Raw genomic sequence first — 23,103 nt, 5'->3', positions numbered from 1 at the left:
AATTTTCCTAAGTGCTGTTAACGTCCTGATAGACCTATAAATACACGGAACAAACTGATGGTTACCAGAGAGGAGGGGGTTGGGAGAATGGGCAAGATGGGTGAAGAAGAATGGGAGATACAGGCTTCCACTTATGGAATGAATGAGTCACAGGAATAAAAGGCACAGCATAGGGAATATAATCAATGATACTGTAATAAGCTTGTATGGTGATAGATAGTAGTTAAAATTGTGGTGAGCAAGGCATGATATATAGAGAAGTTGAATCACTATGTTGTGCACCTGAAACTAATGTAACATTATGTGTTAACTATACTAAAAAAAAAAAAAAAAATGTTTTTAAAAGATTATCCTGATAATAGAATCCAAAACTGTACTTAAATCTAGTTCCTAACTACTGTATCCATTGGATTACCCAGTTCTCTTAGGCCCATCTTATTAGAAGCATAATAGAATAGTCCGTCAGGAATTAATATTTCATAGAGTCATTTTGGTCACTATTTAACATTATATGATATATGTACATATTTAATTATATCTACAGATTTATGATTAGTAAAGAGATATATCCATCGGTTAAATTTCTGGGTTTTCCTGCTTATTTTCCTTGATTCTTTAATTCATCACCGGTAATTTTCTATAACACTTCATAGTTTCTAAGCATATCCAAGCAAGTTTAGAGCTCTTACTTAAATTCTGCCAATAAGACAAAACTATCAGCTTTCCAGCTGATTTTGTTCAGAAATGGTCATGGTGAAAGGAACTGCACTGTACTTGGGATTAACGAATGTCAGTCTTAGACACACAGAAATCCTCTGCTAAATAGGGTGACTTGGAGATGCAAGAGCTAAGGGACATTCAGGTTGCTTGTTATCAGAATTCCCTGTGAACTGCATTATAGAACAGGAACAAAAAAACCTGAAAAGAAAAGGAGGGTTATGAAAGCACTGATTTTCTACCAAATCCTGTCTAAGCAATTTCTACCAACAAAGAGGAAACCTTGTTTTTGGCCTACTTCTGCAGCCAGTCATTCTGTGTTGAATATTGTTAGAGCAACATTCTTTTCCCTGGTACTTTTTCCATACCCCAGGGCGATGCTCTTTGTGTTTGAAGTATCTCCAGTGATATACGTAGGAAGAAGCACATATTTATTTTTACAGATCCCCCAAAGTATAGTAAATCATTCAGAATTGAAGAGAGGCAGACTCTGATGCTAACACAAACAAAAAATAACTATGCTGAGGGCCCATGAGTCTCTGGGGACTTTATTGAATACACTACTTAGAAGTTGAATTAAACCCAGCTTTTGAGATTTTCTGAAGTCTGTCTTCTTTTTTTTCCCATCTTTTAAAATAAATCTTTTTCATAGGGACCCCAGGGCTTTATTTTGCATATATATTTTTAAAAATTACTTCCTGGTAACCAAGCAGTAACTCTGCCTGAATACTTAAGCGTCGTTTAAAAGGGACAAAAGGACTGCTGATTGCCTCAGGACTTGGGAGCTCCATTCTGTGCTTGGCCGCTTGCTCTGTATCTCAGCGCCCGACCCACCCGCTCAACCTTGCACCCTGTACCTTTGCAGAACTAAAAACTGGGAGCATGAGAAGAACTTGAGAGTGGCTATTTCCATGACTTTCTAAGAGTGAATCCATACATAGCTGACTATTTGGATTCTCCTAATTGATGGCACATGGACACAATATCTTTTAAAAAGCTAGTCAGTGCCCTCCCTACCCCATGCCAAAAATACCTTCCTTAAGGCTCTCTTGCCTTTTACGTCTCGTTTAGTTAGCATGGTGGTGAACATGGTGGGCTCTGAAGTCCAGCTGCTCAAGTTTGAATTTTAGCTCCTTCCTTTACAAGCAACGTGACCTTGGGAGAGTTGCCACTCTGAATGTCCATTTCCTCATCTGTAAAATTATCAGAGTAGTAGTGCCTGCCCTAGAGTCCTGAGGGTTAGAGGTAAAGGCTTTGTACAGTTCCTGGAACATAGTAGATATGTGTAAATGTTAGCAAGTAGTGTCACTACTTATGCTTTTCTTCCTAAAGGTTCTTTGCAGGTGGATTTTAAGTGTTAAGAAGAATTATCGGAAGAATGTTGCCTATCATAATTGGAGACACGCCTTTAATACAGCTCAGTGCATGTTTGCTGCTCTAAAAGCAGGCAAGATTCAGGTACTTTCTAGAGCTGTTTTTATATTTAAGACCTCTTCTTGCTTTGGTAGTAAAATTTACAGCATATTCTTTCAGGTTTTTTTGTTGGATGTGCACTAATGATGATTAGATTAATGTTTGTTGCCACTTACAAAATAAATGACATCTTGTTAATTGAAGACTAGAGTGGCAAAATACTTAGTTATTAATTTTCCTTCACATGTAATATATATGGCATATTTTTAAAAATCCTTAAAATAACTTCATGTTAAATTTAATAGTCTTTGGGCAAATACTTTCTCCGGAGGAAATTTCTACAGTATAAGAAAAAGTATCAAATTCCTCCTGTTCCCATTCAACTTGCTCCATAATAGAATTCCTCGAAAACCACTCAAGTGGCTTCATAGATAAGTCCGGGGTTCTCTATCGCATTTTCTCTGGAGCACTCAGTTAAATTTTATAAGTAGTATTTCATGGAAAAGGTTTTAATATCATATACATTGACCAGAGACTGTGTACAAGGAAGATCAATGCAGAAAACGTTCAAGTAATTCGTTCCTTTCCAGGCCAAATTTTATCCATAACTCTGTCCTTAGATTCTAACTTCAGTGGGAATCTACTAGTTATTCTAGGTAAGTGATTCTAGGCATCCATCGTATAACTGTTTTTAATTCAGAGCCTCCATGCTCTTTTAAAAAAAAAAAAAGTAAATTCTGAAAATGTTATTCTCTGTCTCTATTTCCATAAGGAGCACATTTTAACTGGCTAGAGCTAAAAGAAGGGATTGTTGTCCAAGAGGCCGTATGAAATACCATAGTAGTATTTCCCTGCCATAGCAAACATTTATAAAAAATAGGATCAACTTATTTTGGGCTGTGGAAAGGTCATCAGGATTATACTGCTGAAGACCGTCCTTGCTTTTTTATGAAGAATAACAAAATGATGATTTTTGTCTGATGTTATAAACATACTATGTAGAATGTTGAGTTTCCAGCAGAGTGGAGCTGATAATGATTTCAACTTGTTTTCTTACTGATGAAGGAGACCAGCAGGATAAATAATACAAATGGCAGATATTACAAAAATAACCTCTGTTTGGCTTTGGAACATATTGTGCAACTTTTCAAAGCCAGATTTTCATTTCTAATCCTCTTTTTTATGTATTGTTTTGCTTAATATTCACATTGTCTCTGTTCCTGAAGGATCTAGCAACTACCAGCAGAGAGTGAGGGGAGCAGAATCTGCAGGCACCTAGAAGTCAGAGAGGCAACAACCGGTTCAAGTTTATTTTGATGATTCCCCATATATGTAGATAATGTAGAGTTAATGCTATTTACTGTAGGTGGACAGATTATGGATCGTTTGAAGCACTTCAACTTTTTCTGTTGATAAATGACATTTATAATAATCCCCTTCTGAAGACAAAGTACCACTGATGCCCTGCAGAATAGCATTCTCCCATGGGTCCTTTCTGACCATAAAGAAGCACATGTGAAAAGCACTCGGAAAAACAAACACATGGTTGGTGAAAAGAGGTAGAATAACGAACTTTACCAAATTGTCTTTCTCCTTCTTTCCACTGACGTCTTTGGTCATGCAGAGCAAGCTGACTGACCTGGAGATACTCGCCCTGCTGATTGCTACTCTCAGCCATGACTTGGACCACCGTGGTGTGAATAACTCTTACATACAGCGGTAAGGCGCCTTTTCCCCAGCTAAAGAAGAAAATGTTTCTTTTAAATTCTAGGGCTGGTTTTTTTGTGTGTGTTTTTTTTTTTAACTTATTTTTTTTAAGATTTTATTTATTTATTTGGGAGAGAGAGCGAGCGAGCGGGAGCGTGCAAGAGAGAGAGCACAGAACAGTGGGGAGGGGCAGAGGGAGAGGGAGAAGCAGACTCCCCGCTGAGCAGGGATCCCAATTTGGGGCTCGATCCCAGGACCCTGAGATCATGACCTGAGCTGAAGGCAGACGCTGAACTGACTGAGCCACCCAGGCGCCCCTAGGGCTGTCTTTTTTAAAGTAAAAGCAGCAAAATTTGATGGTACCAGATTTCAGTTGATCGAGGCCCCATAATGTACTCTGGTTTTACTTAAGGGAAATGGAAAAAAAATAATCCAAATCCAGCATTGCGTTGGTAACATTTCTGGCCTGAAGTTCAAAAAAATCTTTGTGTTGAGAATCTTATTTCACAAGATAATTACCAAGAGTTTTGCTTTAGTTTATGTCTACCCAGCTTAAGAGCTTCATTAGAAAACAATATACTAAGACTAGTTCAAAAAAGATAGAGTTTTACCCTGAAGTAGAGAAGATAATATTTGAAAAGTGCTTAGCGCGATCCCGAGTACTTAATGAGCACTCAGTGGAAGGAGGCTTTTGGTCTCAGTGAAGACAGTACAGCGCAGTGTTGGCAAGTTGGGGCCTGCAGTCAGACAGGATGCAAACCCTACCTTTGCCACATGGTACCCGTGTGACCTTGGGCAAAGCAGCTTATTTCTCCGTGCTTCAGTTTCCTGATCTGCAAAATGGAGACAACAGCTTACCTCCCTCATAGGGTTGATGTCAGTCTCAAGAGAGAACACGGATCAATACCAGATGGAATGTGCGGTGCATATTTCAGTGTTAAGTCTTCGCAGCAGATGCTAGTGATAGTCCTCTCAACATCAGAAGCCTGCTTTTTGGGGCGCCTGGGTGGCTCAGGCGTTAAGCGTCTGCCTTCGGCTCAGGTCATGATCCCAGGGTCCTGGGATCGAGCCCCACATCAGGCTCCCTGCTCGGCGGGAAGCCTGCTTCTCCCTCTCCCACTCCCCCTGATTGTGTTCCCTCTCTCGCTGTGTCTCTATCAAATAAATAAATAAAATCTTTAAAAAAAAAAAAAAAGAAGCCTGCTTTTTGGCTGATTTTCAGAGCAGATACTAACTCGAGACAAGTGTTTCAGGCTCCCTCCCGGGCCATCCTTAAGTGACATTTGCAATGACAAATGAGATGATAAAGGTGACATCACTTTTCGTCAGATTTTGAGCCTTTGGGACGTGTTTATTTACCTGTAGCAACGTAGTTGAAAAGCCTACATCTTAATGGCAAAATCTCTTACTACTGAGCATTTTTTTTATGTATGCAAGTGATGCAACTAATGGGTAGACCTCTTAAGGAAATTCCAGATGTCTGGTATCTTGAGGGAATTTCAGAGAGCTCTCGAACCACCTTCCCTTTATCTAAATAAATGGAAAACTTCATGTAACAAGAATTGTAGTGATGTGGCCACCGTGTCCTCTGCTGACCTCTGATGGGAAAAGGTAGCGAGCTCTTGCCCGAGTGTCAGGGACTGGCTCTTTCCTCTTTAAGATCTGAACTTAAAGAGGAAACATTGTGGGGAACAGACTGGAAGCCATGTCCTTTGTCCCCTGTGCTCCGCCACGCGATCGTGCTCCTGAGCCTCACACTGACACGGCAGTAATTACGGAAGGGAACAACGACGTGAAAAGATGTTTAACGCGGGTCGAGGGCAGCCGGAAGTCCCGAGCCGGCTGTGCTGTGTCACGTCCGTACCTCAGGGCTGAACCTAACATTGTCAGTGTATGGCCGGATCCAGGATGCCATGTTGCCCTGCTTTAGAGTGAAGAAAAATACTCAGCTATTTTTCCTTCGTTTATTTAAAAATAATTACCCGGAAAAACATCTGGAGAAACGTCATCTTCTCTTCAAAAAAAAAAAAAAAGTCCTGGGAAAAATTCATAGACTGCAGAATCTTGCCTTCACACACACCACAAAGCAGACTTCCACCAAGTAAGAGTAACTTTAAGAAAGAAGTTAAAGGAGCTTCAGAGATTTTTATTTCTTCCTACATCTCTGTGGTTTGAGTAGAGGAAACCAAGAATTTACCAGGGATGTTTCTTTTTTTTTTCTTTCCTTAGTGATACTTCAGGAGGATTTTCTTAACCAGGGAACTCTTGGGGGAATAAGAGTACCATAAACATTCCCGTATAAAGAGCTAACTTGTAAAAAGGTATACGGTGTCCGACCTCGTCCGTATTCAAACACTACGTGAAGAAAACCATCACAATCAGAGAAGGCACAGAAATGAAACTAATATATCAAAAAGATGAAGAGCCCTCATGTGGTAGCAAAGTTAGAAACTGAACTTCTGTCATTCGTTCTTCTTGAACATCTTTTCAGAAAATTAATTTGAAGTAAGATGTATAGGAAACCATGTTTTGACCCATTATTTGGTCCTTTGATGGCTTCCTTGATTAGGAAAACTGTCATTATGAGGAGTACTGCAAGTGTGCCAGTGAAATATTTGGAGAGAGAATTCACTGTTGTGCTTTCTTCTCCCATTTGGGCGGGTAAAACAAAGAGTGGTTTCAGATAGATATTAAAGTATTATTTTAAAAACAGGCAGTAATGGGGACAAAATGTCACAGACATCCACTAGAGAAAGCACAGTGTGACACTCGGCTCATGTTGAGAAACCTCTTGCATTAGGCCTGCAGTCAATATAAGAAGACTGTCGTGGATGCATTTATTTCGTTAGATTCGAGTTTGGTATTTTATAAAAGAATAGAATGAAAGTGTCCTACATTTTAGGCAGCCGGCTAATGGGCAATTACTAGGGGCTGGCACTTTGTTAGGCAGAAAGAGAGCTATAGAGTATAAAATGTGTTTCCTGTTATTAAGTAATTTTCGTAGTCTCATGAAACAGTTGGTGATCAATATAAGAAAATACCCAGTAAGTCCTGAGTTGTTTAGTAATGTGGACCATAAGTGTTCGGCAGAGGAGATGGGTCAAGACTCGTGCAGTCCATCTCCACTGTTAATAGACCAAGTGAGACAAAGTGGATCCTAAGAAGTGGGTAGGATTTGGAGAGGAGAGAGGATAAAGATATCCCAGAAACAGTCTGAGGTGGGTGGGCATTCTCACGGACCAGCGATGGCTTCCTGGCCCATGCAGAGTCCAAAGGCTCACTGACTCGGGATGGAGAGTAAGAGGGTGAACAAGTAGAGGTAGAAGCCCCTTGGAGGGAGAGCTATAAAACTAATCAGCGAGCTTGAGATGTGGTAGAGTGAAGAAACGAGGAGCCACTGCAGTGGGTAATAAAGACCTTGTTGAGGAAGGAAAGACTAAAAGTCAAATACAAGGTGCAGTGGGTAATAATTAGAAGCACAGAGTTCAGCTAGGAAGCAGTTAGAACAGCCACGTACATGGTGACCATCACATACTGGCTACAGAGAGGAAGAGATGGAGGGAGAAATGTTTTTCCATTTAATATTAAACAGATGCTTATATGCATGAAGGGAGGGGGAAATCATGTCTCGTGGCCCAAGAAACTGAAACAGCGATGGAGCCATTGACGAAAATGGAGGAACTGGGAAGTGTGTGTGTGTGTGTGTGTGTGTGTGTGTGTGTGTGTGTGTACTTAGGGAGGAAGGAACAAGAAAGAAGGGAGAGGAGTGTTGGCAATGGGGAGAAAATAATAAATACGATGGTACTTAGAAGAAGTAAAATGATTAAAGGAACGGGTTTTTTTTTCAAGTTCCCATAAAATTAGAACAAAAGAATTTCTGGTAACCATAAACAGACCATGTCTTTGTCCTGGGTCTGTACCCTGGTTTTCCCCGCTTACCAGAACGGCAATGAGCTGGAGTCCTGGCCTGGCAAGGTGACGGTAGACGGTCAGCTGGCTCTGAGGGCCTCCACAGGACAGGAGACACAGCACAGGAAGCACAGTTTGTGAAGTTCAGCTGGGTAGAGTCTGTATTAGCCAGGAATGAGATCATTCCCGATTAGGATGGAGGGATTGAGAGGCTGGAGTTTCTCAATATGCAAAAAGTGCAAGTTCAAGGAGTCCTAATGTCACTAGCTAATAATAATAATAATAATAATAATAGAAGTGAACACTTAATATGGCTCTTAACCATGTGGCGCTGGGAACTCTTTTTAGTACTTTATATATGAGTTCAGTTAGTCCTTAGACCACCCCTCAGGAGCTATGATGGTTACGGTGGTTAAGGACCAACTTGAGCCAGATACCTGGGTGCACAAGCAAATACCGACTCCATTTGATCTTGAGCGAGTCATTTAACATCCTCTCTCTATTTCCTTCTCTGTGCAGTGGAACAATGACAGCATCTCTCTTGCAGTTTGTTTTGCTTTGTTTTGTTTTAACAAGGATTAAGGAGTATAAATAAATGTAAAGGACTTGGAACAGTACCCAGCACAGAGTAAATGCTCTCCAGTTTTTAGCATTTTCATTTCTTTTTTTTTAAAGATTTTGCTTATTTGAGAGAAAGAGAGTGAGAGAGAGAGAGAGAGAGAGCGCGCACAAGCAGGGGGAGGGGCAGAGGCAGAGAGAGAAGCAGGCTTCCTACTGAGCAAGGAGCCCAACGCGGGACTCGATCCCAGGACCCTGGGATCATGACCCGAGCCAAAGGCAGATGCTTAACCAACTGAGCCACCCAGGTACCCCAGTTTTAGCATTTTCAAAGGGGGATACTATTAAGGACATATAGGAATTCAAGATCTTGCTTTGTGCCATGGTGGGACATGGAGCAGGCAGCAGCAAAAATACTGCGTCTAGCAGCACCTAGCAGCTGCGGAACAAAGAAGGGCGTACGTATTGTTGACGGGAAAAGAGGCTATCAGTAGGGTCACGGCGGTCAGAGAACTAGGGTCAAAGGTCAAATGCATCATCAGCTTGAGCATCTGTGGCATCTAATGTGATCACGGAGAACGCGAAGGTAAATTAACCCCCGGCTGCTCGAATACAGCAGTGATGCTTTGGAGAGAGAGAATTCAGTGGGGTTGACGTGGCTTATGAAGAAGACTAGTTAAGAGATCCGAGCCCAGAGCCATCTGCGTGGGTGAGAAGCAGGATCAAGGACGGTTGTTAAGAGTCTGTAAAAAGGAATCCTAGGGCAGCAAGCATTGTTTTTCTCCCAGAGCTTACATTTTCTATTGATTTCTGAGGCTTTCTATTTCTAGAACATCGTTCTGATTTGGGCACTGGCGTCCTGACGCCTCTCTCAGAGACGGACCAACAACTGCAGGACAAGAGGAAAATGCAGGAGTGTGGGCATAAAATTTGGTGGCAGCAGTGACCTACACGGGTCCCTCGGACAGGATGTCATAGAAAGAAGCAACACAGCCTTGTGTTTGAAAGAGTAAAAAGCAACGGAACGTAGAATACATTGGTGTCCACGAATATTTTGTAAACAGGAAACTTGGGGCATTTGTCACCCTTTTATTGATTCATAAATCCGTATTTTTAGAACATAAGTAAAGGCAAACACACATAATTTGCATTAATCTATCCCACAGCCCGAGTTTTTCTAATATGAAACAGTCCTTTCTGCATTGTCTAAAAATGTAAAGTGCGCTCGACATTTTAGGCATGTTCGTGTTGCGTCCGCCTAATCGCATTTCTGGGCCAGCTTCTAACTAGGCCAGTGAGTGGCAAAGCACCTTCTAATTGACCCCTGCAGGGAGTCTGTTAAATTGCGCAGGAAACTCAACGTGGCACCAGCCCGCTGGAGTCAGAGGTGGGCTGAGGATTTTGATGTGGAGAATGGAAATGTCCCATATTAAATAAAAATTAAATATAAACTACTTAGCACAGCACCTGACATGTTCGAGGCTCTCAGGAAATGGTAATTATTATCATTAGGGAAAACAGATCCTACCAAGCTCAAGAGGCTTACAGTCTAACAAGGTAATAGACATATAAACGGCTAACGACTGGCAGAACAAAATGGACATTAAACTAATACCATATGTCCTTGAATTTCTTGTGTAAATGAAAATAAACAGATACTCTAGAAGTGAAGGGAATCGGGAAGGCTGCAATTGTCATGTTGAAGTTGACTTTAGCAAAGCTAGTCCGAATGGTGAGAAAAGGCGCTGGCCAAAGCAGAGAACGTAGACTACAAGGCAGAAGGCAGAGGGAGGCCATCATGCTGTTTACCCTGGGCCCTCCAGTACTCAGCAGCGCCTCAACTACCCGTGGCGTGGATTATTACCATGTGCAGTTGATGTGTTCCAAGCCTGCATCTCCAGCCCAGACCCGAGTACAGACGTTTATATTAAACACTTGGTGGACCTCAGGCACCTTAAAATCAACAGATGCAACACTCAACTAGACATCTTCCCGCCTTCACCTCCCATCCCTAATCATTCTCTCCCGTTTTTCCTCTGTCGGTATATGACAAGGCAGACACTTGGCATGCATAGTTTCTCCCCAGGAATATTCCTGCTGGGTCCCCACCTCGGGATTCATTGCCAACTCCTACCTCCTAAATAGTTTTCGGATAACTGCTCCTCGATATGCAGGATCCCGTCACCGACTCCGGGCTGTCTTGTACCGATGTTACTAGAACTGGGACTACTATCTTCCCAGTAGTCTCCTAACTAACTTCCAGTAGTCTCCAGTTTTGATTCCAGCAAATTTATCTTTTTTTTTTTTTTTTTTTTTTTTATAAATCTGCTCATTTTACTCCATCCATTGTCTTCCCGTTGTCCGATGATAAGCACAGTATCTGGTCCATCATACAACTCCCTAAACATGGAAGGAGCAAAGAAGACAGGCAGGAGTTAACTTGGGAAAAGTTACAACAGCACAAAAAATGGAGGTTTGGGGGCCAGCCGTATCAGTAGTAGATTAAGCAGGAATAGATGAGATTCCCCATTCTCTTACCTTTATTTCCCTTTTATTGTTTCTGTTTTCCCTTAAGCATCTCTTACTCTACTCAGTTTCTTCCTGTGTTCCGTTCCTTCAGTGTTGGGCAGCTTCTCTATCTTCAAAGTAAATGATACGTAAATTATCGATTCATATAGTAGAATAAAGAAATAACAAGTCAACTGTATTACCCAACACTTGGGTTGTTTGTACTTTACAATTCGTAAAGCCCTGTTCTGTAAATTTGAGAAACAGAGACTTGCAGGAACTCTAACTTTTTCTTTTAAAGAAAAAAATAGTGAAAATGGTGCTTCATATTCACATGTGAAGGGTCATGAGAAAGATGAGGCAGAGGACTGTGCTTGTCATGCTTTAGAACTTGATTTGTGACTGCCCCGTTACATATAATGAACTGAGTAGAGTATCCTTCCCTTCACTCAGCCAAATGGTCTCTACCATTTTCCCCAAGTTCAAGTTAACGAGCTCGCGGGATATCCTACACTGAAATAACTTGGATCCCACATGGGGCACTTGTTCTGACTCAGCCGTCTGCTTCCTCCCTTCAAAGGGGGATATGCACCGACTCTGCCCCTTTTCTGTGCCTTTCAGCACTCATGCCTGATCAGCCCACCTCAGTCCAGTCTTCTTGGCGATGTAGGCACGCGTGACTATGCTCACCTTCAGCCTTATTTCAGAGGAAAGACTGGCTCTACATTTGTTTCGGATTGTAAATTAATTGCAGTTTTGAAATTGGAAAATATAATTGGTACAAGTATTTCAGAGATTTTTTTTTTCATGTTTAGAGGAATTAGTCCTTTGTTCTCATTCCTTCTACTATTTTATCAATATTAAAACCAGTGAAATTGTTCGTACTTTGAACTGGCACCAATTACTCTGGTATTTGAAAACAACTTGACTCTGTCTTCCCCAGAGATTAACTCACTGTTTTCCTCAGCCAAAGAAGAGAAAATTGTTAGTTTGGTTAATTTTGTGCAGTAGCCTCTTTTTTCATTAACTAGCATTAAGAAGACATGAAAAAACTGATATATGGGGGAAATGGGTAATTTTTAAACTGTTTTTCTCTTTTCAACAAAATATTTTTCAGAACTGAACACCCACTTGCTCAACTCTACTGCCATTCAATCATGGAGCATCATCATTTTGACCAGTGCCTGATGATCCTTAATAGTCCAGTAAGTACCTACTTTATGGTTGTGGAATTTTAAAAGAGAGCTTTATAAATTCAGTTTTATTTTTAAGCTTTGGATTTATTCCCAGCACCATAAATTCTTGAGCATGCTTTATTCCTTTTTGGGTAAGGAAGGCAAAGCCAAAACATTTAAAATCTTCCCAGCCTCGCTTCTGTAGACAACCAAGACTGTCTAAATGTTGCCTGATAAAGGGTATCTGGTTACTCACCTCTATTTGGTTTTTGCAAACTAGAAACAAACAAAACTAGTATTTTATGGCTCGCAGTTAATTTTCCTTTTTTTCTTCTCAAACGAAGTGGCTTATACAGCTCTCTTTCAAAGGTTTGCTTTCACAAAACCACGCCTGTTCCTCTTTTTATTGAATCTTCTGACCACTCACAAACTGTTATGTTAAGGAATAGAGCTATTCAACAGTTCAGTTAAATGAATATTTATCAGTGTAAAAAAGCATATGATATGCTACGCTAGACAAATTTATGCGAAGGCAAGTAAAATAATGTACACCAAAACGTTAACAAAGGTTGTCTTTATATAGTTAAATTCTTAATACTTTTTATGTTCTCATTTTGATTTGTTCATTATTCACACTATCTGCTATCTGCATGTATTACCTTTATGTAAGAAAAAAGTGAAAGTTGTAACTGTTTTGTAGAACAGGCACAATGCATGGTATATAATCTTAACGCAATTTTACCTCCATCTTTTTACGCTTGCTCGCTGGTACCAGTTCTTCTCTGAGCCCTAAAACAAAACTTGGGAGGCCCATAACTTGTCTGGTCACTCTTCTTTCTTTCTTTTTTTTTTTTTTTTTTTAGAGAGAGAGAGAGCATGCGCGTGTTGGCCGGGGGATGGTGGAGGGGTAGAGGGAGAGAGAATCTTTTTTTTTTTTGAGATTTTATTTATTTATTTGAGAGAGAGAGAGAGAGCACGTGTGGGGTATGGGGAGAGGGAGAAGCAGACTCCCCACCGAGCAGGGAGCCAGATGTGGGGCTCGATCCCAAGACTCCAGCATCATGACCTGAGCCAAAGGCAGATACTACCTGACTGAGCCACCCAGGCGTCCCAGGGAGAGAGAATCTTAAGCAGACTCCATGCCCAGCGCTAGCCAAATGCAGGGCTTGATCCCATGACCCCGAGTTCATGACCTGAGCCAAAATCAAAAGTCAGACACTCAACAGACTGAACCACCCAGGCGCCCCATTTTCTGGTCATTCTTTTTAAGTAAAAGCCTTCTAATTACCGTAAGTCCCAAAATATAGTATATAGGTCTCAATTTAGAAACCAAAATGTCCGGTCCTGTGTAATAGTCGGGATTCTGGACTTGGTTTAAAGGTTCGGGTTCTCCCCTTTCTGCTCTGGTTGGCTTCTTTCATCCCTACCTTGTGTTCTTTCTAACTCCTTCCTCATTCCTAAACCCCCATGTAGTTTCCTACCCCTCCAGACTTGCAGAGTAGGAAGGGGAAATAGGTAAGAAAATGGGCAAGAACATTCTCAACAGACTGGTGCTGTTAGGAGTGCCTCACTCTTTGGGCCTGGTAGGTGTTTAAACCAAATTATTTTCTTGTGGGTAAGTTCATGATCCCTGCCAAGCTCCCTCCTTGTGGGGTTTTTCTACCAGATGTTTCTTTAATGTGAATGATCATCTCTGTCTGCTTTATTTATGGCTCCTTCCTCAGCTCCTGAAAATCGGATTGCTCACTTGACTCCTTGCTGCTAAGGTTCTTTAGCCTTCTTTGCGGTCCTCTTGAAAAGGACAGGGCAGAAATGAACCCCCCGCCTCCAAAACTCAGAGAATGCAAGTAGTAACCTCTCCTTTGCTGCCAAAGTCAGAGTGGCTAGTTAGCCTGGGTCTTGCCTTTTAGATTTTCCAGACAGGAATGAGACACGAGACCACTGTGGCCCCTCCCACCCCCACTACACTACAGGAGACACATGGAGGGACTTCATGTTCCTCTCTTACTTAAGATGAGAGGGAACACGACCTCACCTCTCCCTAAACATCTAGTGTGGGGTGAGGGGTTAAGAGTTATACAGCCAGGGGCGCCTGGGTGGCTCAGTCAGTTAAGCATCTGCCTTCGGCTCAGGTCATGATCGCAGGGCCCTGGGATCAAGCCCCACATCGGGCTTCCTGCTCCGCGGGAAGCCTGCTTCACCCTTTCCCACTCCCCCTGCTGGTGTTCCCTCTCTCGCTGTCTTTCTCTGTCAAATAAATAAATAAAATCTTTTTTAAAAAAAGAGTTATACAACCAGTTGAGTAACCTCATTATAAATTCTGCATACAGTCTCATACAGATTGCTAAAGTATGTGATTGTTTACTATGAATTAGTTCATGTGTGATTGGTGCTTGAATGACATTAGCATAAGCGTACAATTGTATTTCCTACACACATTCTCGGGTAAGGTACCAAAATTATGGGAGTTAAATTTTGACCTTCAGCAAGAAAGAAAAAAATCCCTCCCCTTGGCTTTTGCTCATGCACCCTTCCTGTCGTATTGCAAGAGTGTTGAAAATGGTCACTTGCACCTGAGGCATGCTCCCTTGCTTTGGACTGCTCGCTTTAGGCTCCTAGGAGGTTGCTTTTCCTTCGGTGCCCGCCTAAGCAGCCCCGCCATCTCCGTGATCCAGTCCCATCCGCGTTGTCTCTGGGCCCCCACAAACCAGCGTTTCCACTCCCTTGTTTTGTGTGTCTTGACTATTCTCGAAGGGCCTCCAGACTGGCCAGCCTGAACCGTCCATGTTACCTCCAGATGCACTAATCTTCAGTCTGCTTTATGCTCTGGTTATAAAGTTGCACGGGTTCTGTGTGATCTGCCCCAACACTATTTGTCCCACAAACCATGTTATTTTTAGTGTGTAGTGTTTCAGAACGGAGACTTTCCAGGAATTATATATTGTGTGGTAGTAGAAACATCTGTACTTTCCTTGGGATTTGCTATCTCTGTGCCTCATTTAAAAATACAGGGGTGCCTGGGTGGCTCAGTCTTTAAGCATCTGCCTTCGGCTCAGGTCCTGGGATCGAGCCCCGCATCGGGCTCCCTGCTTCTCCCTCTCCCACTCCCCCTGCTTGTGTTCCCTCTCTCACTGTGTCTCTCTCTGTCAAATAAATAAATAAAATCTTTTAAAAAATTTTAAAAATAAATAAAAATAAAAATATAAAACTTTCATTTTAATATCCTGTTCAGTTTTAAAGAAAGAAAACATGCTAACCTTTTTCTAAAGCATATTTAACAATATCTCTCTCAGAAGTACCCAGGTTATTAAATAACATAGCTTACTAAGTAACATGTTATTACTTAACTCACAAGAAATTTGGTTGTATATATATATATAGCTGGCCTCAAATTATAAGAACATGTATATATTCTGTCTTTATAAGCACCAAAACATAAGAATTTACAGTCTGTGTTTTTGGAAGGGAAAATAAAAATATAACCCCAAAAGATCATTCCTTTTCCATTTGAAATTGTTTTATGTTAAATAAAAGTATCAGGAGTTATTTTCTAAATAGTTTTCTTTCTAGCCTAGAATCTAAAATGATTTCATAGTTAAAAACAATGTATATGGTTACCATCACAGATTCATTAATTAGATACACACCACAATGTTGGCATCTAGTTACCCTCGAACCAGTGCTTTGGCCCTGGCCTCTGGCACTCAGCAGTTTCCCTGTCTTCAGAACAAATCCTTTGCTTCCAGGTCTCATTCCTACATCTCTGGGTTTTTTTCTTGGACCTGAGATTTAGGAAGCACATCTGACTTAATTTACAGATATTGTTTTGAGGATATTCTGAGTACCCAAAGAATGTTTTCCGTAGTTCAAGATGAGAGAACCACTATGCTTTAAATTACAGACAAGAAATTTTTAAAAAATGGTTATATAGCAAAAATTTTCCATTATTTACAGCTGGATTAGCCACATTTTAGACATTTCAACCCATGTTTGCTTTTTATCACCAGTAAGCACACCTTTGGCTCATGCTCTGTACCCATCCATATTGGCGTGTTCCTAAAGAATACACACTGTTCTCGATATTGATTAAGTTAAATTATATAAATTTGCACCAAAAAAATGTTACTGAGTTTATTACAAAAACCATAGAGAACTGATTTCTTTAATAATCAATTGTTTAAAGATTTCACTACTCCATTCTTCATGTCCATTAATATGGCTTTGATTTTTCAAAGCTTTCTCTTGCTGTTATATTATAGCAATTCACCTGCCCAAAGGACAAAGATATATAGTTACTAGATGTTAGGCCTGGACTAAGGCCCAAGGGATATTAGATTTGGAAAAACATGCATGTGTAGGCAGATGCACCATTATGAAGCTGTCTTTTCTTATGGGACAATGTGGTGGGGGTGGGAGCATAGAAGGCAAACATCCTTTCATGGCATTTACTCTAAGTAAGCAGGTGTCTTCTGTATTAATGAGTCCAGAACACTAAGCGTGTGTTTAAGATACATCACTCTATCTTCAGATTTTGTTCTCGTCAGCAGCTTCTCCAGATGGAGTGCTAATGATGGTTTTCTTTTTTATAAAGGGCAATCAGATCCTCAGTGGCCTCTCCATTGAAGAATATAAGACCACGTTGAGAATGATCAAGCAAGCTATTTTAGCTACAGACCTAGCACTGTACATTAAGTAAGTTTTAAGAAATATTCTGAGATAAATAGGTCTTGGAAGTGTTTGCATTGTTCCAAACTTTTAAAATGCACGTTGGGAAATTTTTAGATTATAAAGACAAATGTCCTGGCAAGTCAAATGTCTTGTTTTTCAAACTATGGAGCGGTTTCTTAGGGGAAGCCAGGAAAGTCTTCTCCTTTGACTTACCACTTAATGCTAGAAGTTACAGAATACAGAGTTATTTGTGCTGTTGATCTACTGCTATGTCTCTGAAGCTTTGTACAAAGTAAATTACCGTCCCACGGTCGTTGCAAGCTAGGTTGTGCAACCTAAAGGTTATATAGCCTGTTTGCTTTTCTTCCTTTCCTTCACTCCCCCAGCTTCTGACCTTGTTACAGTTCTTTATACTGTCATCTAAGCCTAGGTGGGCAGGAAAAGGAGCTAAGTGCAGAGAAGTAAATCTTGTTTCTTTTTATTTGATTCTGGCAGAAGAGTATTAATGTAGAACTTTAATTAGTGAAGTTACTGACTCGAAAATTAAAGTGTGCATTATGGTAGTATTTGTCATGCGTGTATGCATTTGCTTATAATTAAACTGCCTTTCTAGAAGCAAGAAAAGCCTTTGCTGCCTTTGGGCAGGTATTGGTTTCCCGCATGCAGACCGAGATCTTTGGTGCACTTGTAGGAGTGAGGGGAGTCTGGTGGTCACACTCGTGGGATTTCCCTGAAGCCCAACCCTCTCTCCCTCTGCACAGAGACTCACATCCATGGCTTTAACCACTCTGATGAGAAGTAAAAACAAACAGAAGAGACACACAACGTCACATTCCAGACATCCACTATTGTACATCTGAAAGTGACCACATCTAAAAGGGTCCGCGTCGTTGGGTTTTGGAGCACTTTAATCAGGGTCAAAGAAAATACAGCAAACTTCAGTTGATTTCAGATGATTGCAGAATTAAGATTATCAGATTACCAAGACTAAAAATATCTGTAACCACAAAGACTTCCCAGCCTTTCCAGGCCACACGGGTCTCACCTCTAAACCCTTATGAAACCTATTTTTCAGTTTTGGTACTCAAATCACGTACAGTCAGTTTTGTTATATAAGTTTTTCTTATGTTTGTTTTGTGTCTCCGACTAGATTTTAAACACTGTCCAAAGGACTCATGCCTTATAACTTCCCAAGATGCTTAACGGTGCTGGGCACGTAGAGTGAATATCAGTGGACACTTTACTTGGTCTTTGCTTCAGAAGGCTTTCGCCACTTTATACTGACATAGAATAATTGTTATGAACATTTTTCTACCCTATACCCTAATGTGTAAGATAAATGAAATTAAACTGAAGCCATATAGATCTGATTATGCCATACACTTAAAATCTCTTAAGTCATTCTTGGCATCAGGTCTTTAACTTGTATTGTTTCATTTTCTTAAAATCATGTTTAAGAATTGAAATTACCAACTGAGGGTTCTAGTGGGGAGGGGGATGGGAGGATGGGTTAGCCTGGTGATGAGTATTAAAGAGGGCACATTCTGCATGGAGCACTGGGTGTTATGCACAAACAATGAATCATTGGAACACTACATCAAAAACTAATGATGTAATGTATGGTGATTAACATAACATAATAATAATAAAAAAGAATCGAAATTACCATTATTTGTGATCCGTAGTTAAATAATAATTTAAAAATAATTTAAATTTAAAAATAATCCGTTTTACCCAGAGAAAATGGTGGAAGGGAAGAAAGTGAGATATTTTTAGTTTTTTAAATGATGACTTCTATATTGGATTCTAAGATGGGAAAAAACCGTTAGAGATTTTTTTCCAAAAAAATTTACTCTCTTTGTCAACCAAAGAAATAAGAGCCTGGGTACTCACCAAATATTTTTCTTTATTTTCAAGGAGACGAGGAGAATTTTTTGAACTTATAAGAAAAAATCAATTCAACTCGGAAGATCCTCATCAAAAAGAGTTGTTTTTGTAAGTAGGTTTATTGTCCTTAAAGCTGAAGTTTTGCTACCCAATTAATTTTATCACTATCAGATTTTATTGCAATTATTTGTTACAATGGGATGATCTTAAGAGGCTGTTAGAAATCTCTAAAGTGTTGTATAAAGGGCTGAATCTGAATATTTATTTGAAAAGAAATGCATTTGCCAATGCAAGCGAATAAATCACTCCTTTGTCCTAGAAGGACCTTTAAAATGTGGTGGAAGATCAATACAAAGCTATAAGGTTCCCTTGCTCATATTCCCAATTCTTTGGAATGGAATAGCTGAAAATAGCATCCCAAAGACTGTGGGAACAAGAAGGTGGTTGTGAAGTGTTTACTTCTCTTGAGTGATGGCAGAGTAGCCCAGTCAGAACGTCAAAATTTCCATTTTCCTCTACCGTACACCTGTTCCTTCCTTCTAGCAGCAGATACCATCCCTTTGCTGTTAGTATTCCTGCCTTTGCCATGGCAAGAACTGGATCCATAACAAAGAACAAGCGGTCAATCATAAAGAAAAAAATGACTCAGAACACCAAGGAGAGTGCTATTACAATTTTGAAATCAACATTTCTTTAAATGGATTGATATTACTTAGCATTCAAACGAAGATGCAAATTTTAAGGAAACAACACGCAAATGCCCGGCTGTCTGTTCTGTTCTGCGTAATCACGCTTGACTTCGTAGCCTCAAAATGTTTTTCATAACAGTGCCTTAGAAAAGTACAAATGTGTAGGGGCGCCTGGCTGGCTCAGTCCGTAGAGCATGCCTCTTGATCTCGGGGTTATAAGTTCAAGCCCCACGTTGGGTGTAGAGATTACTGAAAAATAAAAATTTTAAAAAACAAAAAACAAAAAAGAAAAGTATAGACATGCTACTGTAGTTAGTGAACAGTTTATCCCAATAACAAAAAAGAAATCCAACCGCAGTTCCAAGTCTGCGCCCATCCCCGCCGCTCAGTCTTACCCGAGGGACCACTTACTGAGAAGTCCTCGCAGTTCTAGAGCTCAATGCCACCAGGCGCGCTCATTTCTCAGATTTTGGTGAAGCTCACTGAGGGGCATAGTCTTCTTTGGGGCAGGCAGTTTATACTAGCAAGCACTGAAATCCTTCATGACAGTGGGTTTACACAGTGATTAAAAATATCTCTGGTGCACTCACTTCTCCAAGAGAATTGGTGGAAGAGGTCGAACAGCAGCAGAAAACCACTTTCTTTTTGCCTCACATACTTAAGAACAACGTGCTTTTAGGTTGGGTTTCCCTGCAGGGACGAGGGATCCAGTCCTTCCCTGCAAGGGTTTCTGTATTACAGTGATGGCCTTTCTGCCTGTTCCTTCAAACAAAATTATTACAAACAGGCATCTGGATCCAACATGGGAAACACTGCGCTAAGTACAGAACCACTGTCATATGATAGCTGCTATTGAGTTCTAGAGCACCTTGTCATCGACACCAGAGTCCAGCATGGTTTTCACTTCTCTCGACAACAGAAAGACGAAATTTGTTCTCTCATTTCCCTCTTTCTCTGGCAGATACTGTTTGTAAGTCAGAGCTTTTCACATAGAAGTCACTACATGTGCGGAGTTCAGCATTGGGATGAGCCACCGTAATTCTTGCTCTCCTAGGACTTCTATCAGTAGGATATCTGATGTTATCCTTTAATGGCTAATTATTAGTAATCAGCGTGTTTTCATCTTCCTATCACTGAGAATGGGATACCAGGGTGAAAAAAAATAGTAACAGCAGGCAAGTTTTTGCCCAGAGGTTAGTGATTTCTCTCCCTGTGCCAATCTGGACCTAAATGAAGTTTTAGGGCAAATTCCAGTAGTTCAATGGGCAACCAAAACAGTGATACTCTGCTATCACTGAATCAGCCACACTTCCAAAGAAATTGTTTCTGTTTCTTTAGTCTTTATAAGCTTCTGTCTTCATAGTTTAGGGGGATTTAATTTAACCTTTTTACCAGTAACTATTTACTGAGAGTATGTATTTGCGTAAAAAGTAAATCGTAGCCTTGGGCTTCTTTTTCCCTTAACAGAGCAATGCTGATGACAGCTTGTGATCTCTCTGCCATCACCAAACCCTGGCCTATTCAACAACGGGTATGTTGCTTGCTGACAGTAAAAGCAGGGATTAAAAAGTCAAAGGAAGAAAAGTTTGTATTCTAAAGGTAGCTTCAGGAGTATTTGTGGAACTTTTAATCTAATTTTTAAGTGGTATTAAAAGCAGATAATTGGACATAAACAGGTTTTCTTTTTTAGAAGATTCCTTAGCATTTACTAAGATTTGTAAGATATATTAAGAGAGCATCTGTATTAACACAGCAAAAATCTAGCTGTTGATAATCTTTAATTCCAGTACTTCTGGCTCACTTAGGAATGTTTTTAGCATATAACCTTAAATAACCTTGAAAAATAGAAGGAGCAAATTATTTTTCTTTTTATGATTTTTCTTTATGGTTAGCCTACCAGGCTATACCTCAGCTCTAAGAAGGCATTAATGAGTAGAACTTAAACATTTCCTGTGGCTTATAAATATAGGAAATGTTGATATAAGGTGTCAGGAAGGATGTGATCAGGGCCTGTGGCTGGGAGGCTAGAAATATATCCTTCTTTCTAAATAAGTAACTGCCATAAAACATTTTGCTGAGGCAGTAAAGGCCCTCAGCTCAGAAAAGGGATGGCTGTACATACAATGATGTGTATATTGTGTTTTTGCTTTTTGAGACTGCATTTTGAATCCTAAATGCACTACCCAAGACTATTGACAGTCTGCTGCTGGTCAGGGCTCTGTGCTGCATAGTCATGGAGCCCAGTGACAGGTGCATCCCATGAAACACACATACTGGGAAAACAAGATCAGAAATGTACCCTCCATGTGCCAAAGCTGCCAACGTGCTGTAAGCATTCAGGAAAGGTGGTCTTCACAGACTGTCCTGCTCTGTAATAAATGGGACTATCTTCCCATTTCCAAAGAGGGAAGAGGATGGAAGAGGGAAGAATTGGTCTTTTCATTTACCCTTTCTTCTTAATCAGATCCCAGAAAGGTAGAGCCATGAGGTTGGGGGTTCAGACATTAAAAAACACAATACTTAAAGCCTCTATAATTAAAATAGTTTGGTATTGGTGACAGACCAATGGAACAAAATTCAGCACTGGGAATTGCAGAGAACATTTAGTATATAATAAAGATAACATTTCAAATAACTGGGGGAAAAGAGGGACTTTTTATGAAATAATCTTAGGGTGACTTTCCCATCTTCCATAACCAGATGGCTAATGACAAAATTGGATATACTTTGCACACTTAAATTCCAAATAGAGCATAGAGTTCAAAGTAGAGTATTAAACCATAGAAGTACTAAATAAAAACATCTATGGATTCTTCTGTAACTTAAGAGTAAGAAAACTTTCCTAACTATGCCTCAACATGCAAAAACAATGGAAAAGATTGATAAATTTGATTACATAAAAATGAAAAAATAAAGCAAACCTTTGTATGGCAAAAGACACTATAAGCAAAGTAGAAGTCAATGAGAAACTGGTAAAAATATTTGCAACTTATGGGCGCCTGGGTGGCTCAGTCGTTAAGCATCTGCCTTCAGCTCAGGTCATGGTCCCAGGGTCCTGGGATCGAGTCCCACATCGGGCTCCCTGCTCGGCGGGAAGCCTGCTTCTCCCTCTCCCACTCCCCCTGCTTGTGTTCCCTCTCTCACTGCGTCTTTCTCTGTCATATAAATAAATAAATAATCTAAAAAAAAAAAATTTGCAACTTATATTTGATAGTTAATACACCTAATATTAAAGAATTTGTAAAAAACAGAGAAGAAAAAGGACAACACTACAGAAAAATGGGCCAAAATTTTGAACAAAAAGTTGATGGAATGTAAATGGCTCTTACTCATTTGCAGAGGTCCTCAGAACCTCATTCATAAGAAAAACTGCAAATAAAACTTGACTGACACAAAAAAGCTTGTATAGAATCTCATAACAGCTGTATTCCTAATACAGTAGTATTATCTGTGGTGGACATGTTCTAAGACCCCCCAGTGGATGCCTGAAACCATAGATAGGACTGAACCCTATATATATATATATATATATATATATATATATATATATATACACACACACTATGTTTTTTTCTATATATACATAACTATGATAAAGCTTATAAATTAATTATAATTTTAAATTATAAATTAAATTATAAATTATAATTTATAAATTAGGCACCATAAGAGATTAACAATAACTAGTAATAAAATAGAACAATTATAACAATATACTATAATAAAAGTTATGTGACAGAGGGGTCTCTCTCTCCCTCTCTCTCTTATTATATGGCACTCTCCTCCTTCTTCTTGTGATGATGGGACATGATAAAGTTCAGAGTAGTGAGGTGGATGATATAGGCATTGTGATGTAGTGTTAGGCTACTGTT

General features: G+C 40.1%; 1 protein-coding gene across 5 annotated transcripts in view; it reads left to right on the top strand.

The window, feature by feature from the left end:
- The window catches only part of PDE5A (phosphodiesterase 5A), a 143,496-nt gene that overhangs the window by 109,867 nt on the left and 10,526 nt on the right, over nt 1-23,103 (top strand). For all 5 annotated transcript variants that reach the window (XR_013446442.1, XM_078069184.1, XM_036091774.2 and 2 more), the window contains exons 13-18: nt 2,050-2,175; nt 3,755-3,849; nt 11,930-12,017; nt 16,579-16,679; nt 18,573-18,650; nt 20,699-20,762. Coding sequence is in view for 4 of the 5 variants with exons in the window: in XM_078069184.1 (XP_077925310.1) it covers nt 2,050-2,175; nt 3,755-3,849; nt 11,930-12,017; nt 16,579-16,679; nt 18,573-18,650; nt 20,699-20,762 (552 nt within the window). In the remaining variant the exon portion in view is untranslated. The remainder of the gene's footprint in view (nt 1-2,049; nt 2,176-3,754; nt 3,850-11,929; nt 12,018-16,578; nt 16,680-18,572; nt 18,651-20,698; nt 20,763-23,103) is intronic.

Source organism: Halichoerus grypus, chromosome 3 (assembly GCF_964656455.1).
Source record: "Halichoerus grypus chromosome 3, mHalGry1.hap1.1, whole genome shotgun sequence".
Lineage (NCBI taxonomy): Eukaryota > Metazoa > Chordata > Mammalia > Carnivora > Phocidae > Halichoerus > Halichoerus grypus.
This window is presented reverse-complemented; position numbering and strand designations above follow the sequence as displayed.